Source organism: Chrysemys picta, chromosome 6, assembly GCF_011386835.1.
Source record: "Chrysemys picta bellii isolate R12L10 chromosome 6, ASM1138683v2, whole genome shotgun sequence".
Lineage (NCBI taxonomy): Eukaryota > Metazoa > Chordata > Testudines > Emydidae > Chrysemys > Chrysemys picta.
Window position 1 is genome coordinate 556,198 of NC_088796.1, and position 12,221 is coordinate 568,418.

Consider the following 12,221-nt stretch of genomic DNA (forward strand, 5'->3'; position numbering starts at 1 on the left):
ATTAGATTGTGGTCACTGTTGTTTAGTGGCTCAGCTGCTGTCACTTCTTGAATTGGCTCCTGTGTGTTACTTAAGACAAAGTCAAGAATGGCATCAGAACGGCCAGACTGGGCCAGCCCAAAGGTCCATCTAGCCCAGTACCCCGTCTTCCCACAGGGGCCAATGCCAGGGGCCCCAGAGGGAACGAACAGAACAGGTAACCATCAAGTGATCCATCCCCTGTCACCCATTCCCAGCTTCTGGCAAACAGGCTAGGGACACCATCCCTGTCCATGCTGGCTAATAGCCACTGATGAACCTGTCCTCCATGAACTTACCTAGTTCTTTTTTGAACCCCGTTATAGTCTTGGCCTTCACGACATCCCTGGCAACAAATTCCACAGATTGTGTGTTGTGTGAAGAAATACTTCCTTTTGTTTGTTTTAAACCTGCTGCCTGTTAATTTCATTGGGTGACCTCTGGGTCTTATGTTGTTTACCCTGTTATATAATACTTCCTTATTTACTTTCTCCAAACCATTCTTGATTTTATAGACCTCTAGCATATCCCCCGTTAGTCATCTCTTTTCCAAGCTGAACAGTCCCAGTCTTATTAATTTCTCCTCATATGGAAGCCGCTCCATACCCCTAATCATTTTTGTTGCCCTTTTTCAATTCCAATATATCTTTTTTGAGATGGGGCAACCAGAACTGCATGTAGTATTCAAGGTGTGGGTCTACCATGGATTTATATAGAGGCAATATGATATTTTCTCTTTTTTTCCTAATGATTCCCAACATTCTGTTCACTTTTTTGACTGCCGCTGCACATTGAGTGGATGTTTTCAGAGAACTATCCACAAGGACTCCAAGATCTCTCTCTTGAGTGGTAACAGCCAATTTAGACCCCATCATTTTATATGTATAGTTGGGATTATGTTTTCCAATGTGCATTGCTTTGCATTTATCAACATTGAATTTCATCTGCCATTTTGTTGCCCAGTCACCCAGGTTTGAGAGATCCTTTTGTAGCTCTTCACAGTCTGCCTGGGACTTAACTATCTTGAGTAGTTTTGTATCATGTGCAGATTTTTCCACTTCACTGTTTACCCCTTTTTCCAGATCATTTATGAATATGTTGAATAGGACTGGTCCCAGTACAGACCCCTGGGGGACACCACTATGTACCTCTCTCCATTCTGAGAACAGACCATTTATTCCTACCCTTTGTTTCCTATCTTTTAACCAGTTACTGATCCATGAGAGGACCTTCCCTCTTATCCCATGATAGCTTACTTTGCTTAAGAGCCTTTGGTGAGGGACCTTGTCAAAGACTTTCTGAAAGTCCAAGTACACTGTATCCACTGGACCCCCTTGTCCACATGCTTGTTGACACTCTCAGAGACTTGTACTAGATTGGTGAGGCATGAATTCCTTTTTCAAAAGCTGTGTTGACTCTTCCCCAACAAATTGTGTTCACCTGTGTGTCTGACGATTCTGGTTTTTTACTCTAGTTTCAACCAGTTTGCCTGGCACTGTGGTTAGGCTTACTGGCCTGTAATTGCCAGGGTCGCCTCTGGTTGGCCTTTCCTTGTAGGCACTAGAACTTGCTGTTCCAAGAAGCAGTCACTGAACATGTTTAGAAATTGTTTCTCTGCACTTTGTGCCTTTGCTCAGTTTATCAGAGGGGCCAAGTGCTGAGTCTGGACCAGCCTCGCTCCTTGCCTGAGCCTGCAGGACAGTGTGGGGCTGACGGCCGGTCCGGGGGTGAGAGTCCCAGCGTTCTCACCGTCTGCTTTTCTTACCTGACAGGGAAGGGCAGCCTCACCGAGAAGGGGGAGGTGACTGCAGCAGCTGTCTGTGCCACCTGCACAGTGCCGCCCCGGGGGCACAGGACACTGGAGCTGGGCATGGCCTGGGACATGCCGCGCATTCACTTTGGCTCAAAGGAGAAGCTGCATCTCAGGTACGTGCCCAGATCCCCCGTGTGCTTCCAGGCACAGCTGCCACCCACCAGACGGAGCTGTGTGCCGTGTGCCCGGCCTTCTCTCTCCGTCACGCAACATGGACCCGGCACCTCCTCCAGGGCGGGCATCTTGCATGGTCACCGTGCCCCTGGGACACTGCCCAGCTCCCCCCACCGCGCCCCCCAGCACGCGCCCCAGCCTGGTCTCACATAGCCCCAGCCAGTCCCATCAAGGAGGAGCCGTGCCTGCTGGGGCATGTGGTCTGCAGACTCCTGAGTGGTGCCCATGCCTCGGGAGAGTCTGCCCAGCAGCCTGCCGTCCCTCAGGCACCTTGGCCTGTATTGCCCATCGTTTAACTCTGAGACGCCATTGCTGGGAGTCTGGAGATCCAGGTTGGGCCCCGCTCTGGCTCAGCCCAGCACTGGGCCTGGTGCAAGGGCTGCTGGGTGGGGGGGGGGGGCTGCAGCCGATGTGCTGCAGGTGCTCAGACTGGATGGTGACACGGGTCCTTTCTGGCCTCCTGGCTGCTTGTAATGGCGCACGGCCCGTCTGGGTGCCCCAGCCTTGGGACCCCCGTCCTAGCGCCCCTCGGCCAGGCCAGCTGCAGCCGCTGCTCCTTTCCCATCCGAGCTGGGAGCCCTGCTGGGAAGCGGCAGGTGGGGATGGCTGTGCCTGGGTCAGCAGCAGTGTGTCAGGGTGACAAGCTGCGCCCAGCCTGGGGAGGGGCAGTTCCCCTTCTGCAGGGTGCTAGAGCCGTGAAAGTTTCTGTACGGCACTGCCGGCACATGTGGCGCCCTGAGAGAGGGTAGGAGGGAGAGCAATGGCAGGGCCCCTACCCGAGGGGAATCCATCGCCCCCACCCCTCCCGGCAGTGGCAGGGCTGTGCTGAGAACAGGCCCTGTGGGTGGCTGGCTGGGGCAGGGGTCCCTGCCGCAGGGGGGAGCGTGCTGTCCTGTGCAGACAGGGCCGGACAGACGGCACCGGGCTGCCTCCTGCAGGCCTGCACCCAGTAACGTCTCTCCCCGCAGGCGGTACACGCGCTATTTCGGCAGCGCAGGGGACGCGTGCCCGGCCCTCTCCCACTATGCGCTCACGCACTATGAGCAGTGGGAGGAGAAGATCGAGAGCTGGCAGAGACCCATCTTGGAGAGCAGGTAGAGTACTCGGGCAGGTGTGTCTGAATACGCTGCCCCCCAGCTCTGTGTCTCGAGCTGGGCCGGGGGGGGGGGGGGGCCCTTCCTGGGGTCTGAGGAAGGGGTGGGCTGGGTTGTAGGGCTCCTGCCCATGAGGCCGGGCTGTGGCTCCGTGAAGGGGGATCCACAGAGGCGACATATTCGCTCTCCCATCTGTCCCTCTCGCCCACAGCCACCTGCCCCCCTGGTACAAGTCGGCTCTCTTCAACGAGCTCTACTTCGTGGCGGACGGCGGGACCCTGTGGCTGGAGCTGCCCCCGGAGGCCTGCGCGGAGGACGTGCAGGGCCCAGCGGGGACCGGGCTGTCCCAGATCTTCCCTGTCCTGCGGGAGTACGGAAGGTTTGCTTACTTGGAAGGTAAAGTGCAGGGCTGAGAGCCGCAGGGCGAGGGTCCCACTCACCCCTCCCAACTGAGCCTAGGGCAAGGGGCTTCTCACCCTCTGGGGCGGCCTCGCTGACCCACTTCCCTCAGGGCGCGGGGAGGGAGCAGCTTGCCCCCCCATGGAGTCCATCGGGGGCTGCACCCCCTCGCCCAGGCCGGGGGCGCTGCCTCGCTGCTCACAGCCCCCAGGAAGGGCAAATTCCCTGCTAGGCACAGGGCCGAGGACTGGGCCCAACCCCTCGTCCCCCACTCCCCATCTTTTGTGGAGGGGTGGGGATCTCTGGTGCCCCTGCAGCCCCCCGGCAGGCTCTGCCCCCCTCACTGTGTGTGCTGGGCTTCCAGGCCAGGAGTACCGGATGTACAACACCTACGACGTTCACTTCTACGCCTCCTTCGCGCTCGCCATGCTGTGGCCCAAGCTGGAGATCAGCCTGCAGTACGATATCGGTGAGCGCCCAGCGGGCCCTGCACCCAGCCCGGGCCCCCTGGCCAGCCCGGGCCCCTCGGCAAGTTCACCGACCCCCAGCCCAGCCCCCTGGCCAGCTCGGGCCCCTTGGCAGGTTCACCGACCCCCAGCCCAACCCCCTGGCCAGCCCGGGCCCCTCGGCAAGTTCACCGACCCCCAGCCCAACCCCCTGGCCAGCCCGGGCCCCTCGGCAAGTTCACCGACCCCCAGCCCAGCCCCCTGCCCAGCCCGGGCCCCTCGGCAGGTTCACTGACCCCCAGCCCAGCTCCCTGGCCAGCCCGGGACCCTCGGCGGGTTCACGGGTCCGCGGCCCAGCCTCCCGCCCCTCCCGTGCTCCTTGTCAGGCTCACTGACCCCCAGCCCGGCCCCTCAGCGGGTGCACCAGACCCCTGCCTTGCAGCCCATCCAGCCCAGGGCACCAGCAAACTGCCACAGCCCCCTCAAGGCAGGGAGGGAGCCGGCTGACCGTGCGGCTCGGGCCGGGGAATCCTGTCTGGGCACTGGGGGTGGTTTCTGCTTCCTTTGCTGCACCCCATCAGGGCAGGGATCGAGTGTGGCCCTGGGGCCCTCAGCAGGGGCGGTCTGAGCTCACTGCTCCTGCCAAAGGCCGGGGGCCGTCGCCCGTTCTGACCCGAGACACCCCGCGCCTGGCACCGGGGCGAGTGGTCTCTGCAGGGATAGGGGGGCTCACCCCACTGGCCAGGGAGACCGTGGCATGGCTGGGCTCGCCAGCTCGCTGAGGGTCTGTGTCTCCCAGCTGCTGCTGTGCTGAACGAGGACACGCAGCCCAGGCTGTACCTGATGAACGGGCAGATGGCCCAGGTGAAGCTGAAGAACGTGGTGCCCCACGACATCGGGGATCCCGGTAAGGTCTCGCCCTGGCGTGTGGCTGGGGCCAGGGCGGGGCTGTGCCTGGCAGCCCATTCTCCAGCTCAGTTATAAACGCCCCACGTGATGGGCTCACCCTGCTTAGGGTTACCATATTTCAGCAAGCAAAAAGAGGACGGGAGGAGCCCCGCCCCTGTCCTGCCCTAGCCCCGCCCTGCCCCACCCACTTCCCGCCCCCCTCAGAACCCCCAACCCTCCCCCCCCGCTCTTTGTCCCCTGACTGCCCCCTCCTGAGACCCTCTCCCCAGTCCTAACTGGCCACCTAGGACCCTACCCCCTACCTGTGCCCTGATTGCCCAACCCTTATCCACACCCCCAGACAGAGCCCTGGGACTCCCACACCCATCCAACCACTCCCCACCCCCTGACAGCCCCCCCCCCAGAACTCCCAACCCATCTAAACCCCTCTGCTCCCTGTCCCCTGACTGCTCCGATCCCTCTCCCCACCCCTGCCCCCTGACAGCCCCCCCCAAACTCCCAAACACCCCCCCCGCTCCTTGTCCCCTGACTGCCCCCTCCTGGGACCCTCTCCCCATCCTAACTGGCCACCTAGGACCCTACCCCCTACCTGTGCCCTGATTGCCCCAACCCTTATCCACACCCCCAGACAGAGCCCTGGGACTCCCACACCCCATCCAACCACTCCCCACCCCCCTGACAGCCCCCCCCAGAACTCCCGACCCATCTAAACCCCTCTGCTCCCTGTCCCCTGACTGCTCCGATCCCTCTATCCCTCTCCCCACCCCTGCCCCCTGACAGCCCCCCCCCAAACTCCAAACACCCCCCCCCCGCTCCTTGTCCCCTGACTGCCCCCTCCTGGGACCCCTGCTCCTAACTGCCCTCCAGAACCCCACCCCCTACCTAAGCCTCCCTGTTCCTTGTCCCCTAACTGCCCCCTCCTGAGACCCCCCCCAAATGCCCCCAGGACCCTACCCCCTACCTGTACCCTGACTGCCCAAAACCTTACCCACACCTCCCAGAAAGCCCCCCCCCCCCCGAACTCCCGACCCCCCCCTTGATTGCCCCCTCCAGAACCTCCCTGCCCCTTCTCCTGCCCCCTGGCTCCCTTGTCGTTGGCCTTCGGTTCACCTAAGGGCTCTCTGGGAGCTTGCGGAGTCTGAGCCGTTCTCCCGGCACGCTGGGCAGCAGCGGGGGAGGAGCTCCAGCCTGCCGGAGGCGAATGCAGGGAGGGAGCTATGCTGGGGGAGGGGGGGGGGAAGTGGAGGAGGGGTCTCTCTCGCTGTCGGAGCCCCATGTAAGTGGCACCATCCGGCTGCCCTGTTAGCCGCGAGTGCTCTGCATGGGGGGGAGGGAAGTCCGGACATTAACAAATTCCCCCCGGACGCTATTTTTAGTTCAAAAATCCGGACATGTCCGGGGGAATCCGGACGAATGGTAACCCTAACCCTGCTCCACAGCCAGGCCAGCCCCACTGGGAATGTGTCCTCAGATGCAGCCAAACTGTCCCTTGGTGTGCCTGGGGGAGGTGGAGGGGGGGCAGGGAGTGGGTGGGGCAGGGAGGCCACTGCCAGGAGAGCCCTGTCACAGAGTCCCCGGGCGATGCTCTGGGACTGCTCCCCACAAAGCCAGTCAGGACTTTGGGGAGCCTCCTCTCCCATGGAGCAGACCATCTTCAGGGCAAGACGCTCACACGGCTTCAGCTCCTGGGTCTCTCCTGGGAGCATTCAGCATATGCCCCTCCATGCGCTTCCCACAGCGAGTCCGCCCAGGCGGGGTCCCGGGGGGGGGGGCAGAGGGTTCTGCACCCCCACTTCGCAGTCAGACGTGACTCTCAGCCAGTCAGTACAACAGAGGTTTATGAGATGACAGGAACATGGTCTAAAACAGAGCTTGTAGGTACCGAGAACGGGACCCCTCAGCCAGGTCCATTCTGGGGCCCAGCAAGCCAGACACCCACGTCTGCTCTAACTCCTCGTCCCCAGCCAGCTCCAAACTGAAACCCCCTCCAGCCCCTCCTCCTCTGAGCTTTGTCTCTTTCCCGGGCCAGGCGGTCACCTGATCTCTTTGTTCACCTTTAGCTATTACCTTGCAGGGGGGAAGGGCCCTGGCCATTTGTTGCCAGGATACAGAGTGTTGGCCATTTACACACACTGGAGACTTAAGAAATGCATAGGGGAAACTGAGGCACCCACACAGTATTCAGAGGAAACATTAAGAACAGTCCCACTTCGTCATAGGCCCCACCACTGCTGCTAGGTTGGGGGGCGGATGCGGTGGAGGTGGGTGTGCAGTGCAGTTACAGGGATGGGGAGACCGTTCCCAGGAAGGCTCACTGCCCGGGGGAGGGGCGCAGTACAGTTACAGGAGAGCTCACTGCAGGTGTTGGGGGTGCAATGCAGGTGCTGGGAGGGTGCAGTGTAGTTACAGGAGAGCTCACTGCAGGTGTGGGGTGCAATGCAGGTGTTGAGGGCACAGTGCAGTTACAGGAGAGCTCACTGCAGGTGCTGGGGGGCACAGTGCAGTTACAGGAGAGCTCACTGCAGGTGCTGGGGGGGCACAGTGCAGTTACAGGGGGCTCACTGCAGGTGCTGGGGGCGCAGTGCAGTTACAGGAGGGCTCACTGCAGATGCTGGGGGGTGCAGTGCAGTTACAGGAGGGCTCACTGCAGGTGCTGGGGGGCGCAGTGCAGTTACAGGAGGGCTCACTGCAGGTGCTGGGGGGCGCAGTGCAGTTACAGGAGGGCTCACTGCAGGTGCTGGGGGCGCAGTGCAGTTACAGGAGGGCTCACTGCGGGTGTGTGGGGTGGAGTTACAGAAGGGCTCACTGCAGATGCTGGGGGGTGCAGTGCAGTTACAGGAGGGCTCACTGCAGGTGCTGGGGGGTGCAGTGCAGTTACAGGAGGGCTCACTGCAGGTGCTGGGGGGCGCAGTGCAGTTACAGGAGGGCTCACTGCAGGTGCTGGGGGCGCAGTGCAGTTACAGGAGGGCTCACTGCGGGTGTGTGGGGTGGAGTTACAGAAGGGCTCACTGCAGATGCTGGGGGGTGCAGTGCAGTTACAGGAGGGCTCACTGCAGGTGCTGGGGGGTGCAGTGCAGTTACAGGAGGGCTCACTGCAGGTGCTGGGGGGCGCAGTGCAGTTACAGGAGGGCTCACTGCAGATGCTGGGGGGTGCAGTGCAGTTACAGAAGGGCTCACTGCAGATGCTGGGGGGCGCAGTGCAGTTACAGGGGGCTTACTGCAGGTGCTGGGGGCGCAGTGCAGTTACAGGAGGGCTCACGGCAGGTGTGTGGAGTGCAGTTACAGGAGGGCTCACTGCAGGTGCTGGGGGGCGCAGTGCAGTTACAGGCGAGCTCACTGCAGATGCTGGGGGGCACAGTGCAGTTACAGGAGGGCTCACTGCAGATGCTGGTGGGTGCAGTGCAGTTACAGGAGGGCTCACTGCAGATCCTGGGGGGCACAGTGCAGTTACAGGAGGGCTCACGGCAGGTGTGTGGAGTGCAGTTACAGGAGGGCTCACTGCAGATCCTGGGGGGCACAGTGCAGTTACAGGAGGGCTCACTGCAGATGCTGGTGGGTGCAGTGCAGTTACAGGAGGGCTCACTGCAGGTGCTGGGGGGCGCAGTGCAGTTACAGGAGGACTCACTGCATAGTGGGTACAGTGCAGTTACAGTGGGGGTGACGGGGAAGCCCCCATAGGCAGGGCTGCTGAGAGCTGCTCTCTCCCTGCTCAGAGGACGAGCCGTGGCAGCGGGTCAATGCCTACCTGATCCACGACACGGCCGGCTGGAAGGACCTGAACCTGAAGTTCGTGCTGCAGGTGTACCGCGACTACTACCTGACCCAGGACACTGCCTACCTGCAGGACATGTGGCCCGTCTGTCAGGTACAGCAAGAGCCTCCGCTGGGGCTCCGAGCTCCGCCCCCTGGCTGTCCTGCATGGGAGCAGAGCGCAGGGAGAGGGGAGAAGCTCCCGGCCGCCCGGCACAGGGCTGCGTCCTTGGGTGAGTGCAGCGGAGCAGCTGGGCGAAGGTCTCGGTCTCTCTCCCACAGGCTGTGATGGACTCGGAGCTGAAATTCGACACAGACGACGATGGGCTTATTGAAAACTCGGGCTTTGCTGATCAGACGTATGACGCCTGGGTGGCGACTGGAGCCAGGTGAGTGGGGCAGGGGTAGGGGCAGGGCCGGTGCAACCACTAGGCAAAAGGACAGTTACCTGTTCCGTAACTGGCGTTCTTCGAGATGTGTTGCTCCTGTCTATTCCACAGTAGGTGTGCGTGCTCGCCACATGCACCGGTGCCGGAAGATTTTCTCTCAGCAGTACCCGTAGTGGGAGCGCCCCCCGCGACCCCTGGCGTGGTGCCTCTATATCGCGCTATAAGGGGAGCCACGGGCTCCCCCCACCCTCAGTTCCTTCTTGCCAGACAACTCGGACAGAGGGGAAGGAGGGCGGGACGTGGAATAGACATGAGCAACACATCTCGAAGAACGCCAGTTACGGAACAGGTAACTGTCCTTTCATAGAATCATAGAATCATAGAATATCAGAGTTGGAAGGGACCTCAAGAGGTCATCTAGTCCAACCCCCTGCTCAAAGCAGGACCAATTCCCAGCTAAATCATCCCAGCCAGGGCTTTGTCAAGCCGGGCCTTAAAAACCTCCAAGGAAGGAGACTCCACCACCTCCCTAGGTAACGCATTCCAGTGTTTCACCACCCTCCTAGTGAAATAGTTTTTCCTGATATCCAACCTGGACCTCCCCCACCGCAACTTGAGACCATTGCTCCTTGTTCTGTCATCTGCCACCACTGAGAACAGCCGAGCTCCATCCTCTTTGGAACCCCCCTTCAGGTAGTTGAAGGCTGCTATCAAATCCCCCCTCATTCTTCTCTTCTGGATACTAAACAATCCCAGTTCCCTCAGCCTCTCCTCATAAGTCATGTGCTCCAGACCCCTAATCATTTTTGTTGCCCTCCGCTGGACTCTTTCCAATTTTTCCACATCCTTCTTGTAGTGTGGGGCCCAAAACTGGACACAGTATTCCAGATGAGGCCTCACCAATGTCAAATAAAGGGGAACGATCACGTTCCTCGATCTGCTGGCAATGCCCCTACTTATACAGCCCAAAATGCCGTTAGCCTTCTTGGCAACAAGAGCACACTGTTGACTCATATCCAGCTTCTCATCCACTGTGACCCCTAGGTCCTTTTCAGCAGAACTGCTACCTAGCCATTCGGTCCCTAGTCTGTAGCAGTGCATGGGATTCTTCCGTCCTAAGTGCAGGACTCTGCACTTGTCCTTGTTGAACCTCATCAGGTTTTTTTCTGCCCAATCCTCTAATTTGTCTAGGTCCCTCTGTATCCGATCCCTACCCTCTAGTGTATCTACCACGCCTCCTAGTTTAGTGTCATCTGCAAACTTGCTGAGAGTGCAGTCCACGCCATCCTCCAGATCATTAATAAAGATATTAAACAAAACCGGCCCCAGGACCGACCCTTGGGGCACTCCACTTGAAACCGGCTGCCAACTAGACATGGAGCCATTGATCACTACCCGTTGAGCCCGACGATCTAGCCAGCTTTCTATCCACCTTACAGTCCATTCATCCAGCCCATACTTCTTTAACTTGGTGGCAAGAATACTGTGGGAGACAGTATCAAAAGCTTTGCTAAAGTCAAGAAATAACACATCCACTGCTTTCCCCTCATCCACAGAGCCAGTTATCTCATCATAGAAGGCAATTAGGTTAGTCAGGCACGACTTCCCCTTCGTGAATCCATGCTGACTGTTCCTGATCACTTTCCTTTCCTCTAAATGTTTCATAATTGATTCCTTGAGGACCTGCTCCATAATTTTTCCAGGGACTGAGGTGAGGCTGACTGGCCTGTAGTTCCCCGGATCCTCCTTCTTCCCTTTTTTAAAGATGAAAAGTTTCAGAGTAGCAGCCGTGTTAGTCTGTATCCGCAAAAAGAAGAACAGGAGGACTTGTGGCACCTTAGAGACTAACAAATTTATTAGAGCATAAGCTTTCGTGGACTACAGCCCACTTCTTCGGATGCAAATAGAATGGAACATATATTGAGGAGATATATATACACACACAGACAGAGAGCATAAACAGGTGGGAGTTGTCTTACCACCTCTGAGAGGCCAATTAATTAAGAGAAAACAAACTTTTGAAGTGATAATCAAGCTAGCTCAGTACAGACAGTTAGATAACAAGTGTGAGAATACTTACAAGGCGAGATAGATTCAATGTTTGTAATGGCTCAGCCATTCCCAGTCTTTATTAAGTCTTTATTAACATTGAATTATAATTTGTTAGTCTAATAAATTTGTTAGTCTCTAAGGTGCCACAAGTCCTCCTGTTCTTCTTTTTTTAAAGATGGGCACTACAGTAGCCTTTTCCCAGTCATCTGGGACCTCCCCCGATCGCCATGAGTTTTCAAAAATAATGGCTAATGGCTCTGCAATCTCACCCGCCAACTCCTTTAGCACCCTCGGATGCAGCGCATCCGGCCCCATGGACTTGTGCACGTCCAGTTTTTCTAAATAGTCCCGAACCACTTCTTTCTCCACAGAGGGCTGGTCACCTTCTCCCCATGCTGTACTGCCCAGTGCAGCAATCTGGGAGCTGACCTTGTGCGTGAAGACAGAGGCAAAAAAATCATTGAGTACATTAGCTTTTTCCACATCCTCGGTCACTAGGTTGCCTCCCTCATTCAGTAAGGGGCCCACACTTTCCTTGATTTTCTTCTTGTTGCTAACATACCTGAAGAAACCCTTCTTGTTACTCTTAACATCTCTTGCTAACTGCAACTCCAAGTGTGATTTGGCCTTCCTGATTTCACTCCTGCACGCCTGAGCAATATTTTTATACTCCTCCCTGGTCATTTGTCCAATCTTCCACTTCTTATAAGCCTCTTTTTTGCGTTTAAGATCAGCAAGGATTTCACTGTTTAGCCAAGCTGGTCGCCTGCCATATTTACTATTCTTTCTACACATCGGGATGGTTTGTTCCTGCAACCTCAATAAGGATTCTTTAAAATACAGCCAGCTCTCCTGGACCCCTTTGCCCTTCATGTTATTCTCCCAGGGGATCCTGCCCATCTGTTCCCTGAGGGAGTCAAAGTCTGCTTTTCTGAAGTCCAGGGTCCATATTCTGCTGCTCTCCTTTCTTCCTTGTGTCAGGATCCTGAACTCGACCATCTCATGGTCACTGCCTCCCAGGTTCCCATCCACTTTTGCTTCCCCTACTAGTTCTTCCCTGTTTGTGAGCAGCAGGTCAAGAAAAGCTTTGCCCCTAGTTGGTTCCTCCAGCACTTGCACCAGGAAATTGTCCCCTACGCTTTCCAAAAATTTCCTGGATTGCCTGTGCACCGCTGTA

General features: G+C 57.8%; 2 protein-coding genes across 3 annotated transcripts in view; both read left to right on the plus strand.

Annotated features, from left to right (window-relative positions):
• GBA2 (glucosylceramidase beta 2) overlaps positions 1-12,221 on the plus strand; it is a 66,982-nt gene that overhangs the window by 37,743 nt on the left and 17,018 nt on the right. For both annotated transcript variants that reach the window (XM_065598551.1, XM_065598552.1), the window contains exons 7-13: positions 1,791-1,944; positions 2,974-3,099; positions 3,311-3,495; positions 3,863-3,967; positions 4,744-4,851; positions 8,567-8,718; positions 8,886-8,992. In XM_065598551.1, coding sequence (XP_065454623.1) covers positions 1,791-1,944; positions 2,974-3,099; positions 3,311-3,495; positions 3,863-3,967; positions 4,744-4,851; positions 8,567-8,718; positions 8,886-8,992 — 937 coding nt within the window. The remainder of the gene's footprint in view (positions 1-1,790; positions 1,945-2,973; positions 3,100-3,310; positions 3,496-3,862; positions 3,968-4,743; positions 4,852-8,566; positions 8,719-8,885; positions 8,993-12,221) is intronic.
• LOC135984161 (uncharacterized) lies at positions 5,803-8,560 on the plus strand. The gene is made up of 2 exons (XM_065598556.1): positions 5,803-7,420; positions 7,588-8,560. Exons 1-2 carry the CDS (start codon positions 7,229-7,231, stop codon positions 8,512-8,514), a joined length of 1,119 nt encoding a protein of 372 aa, XP_065454628.1. The 5' UTR covers positions 5,803-7,228; the 3' UTR covers positions 8,515-8,560.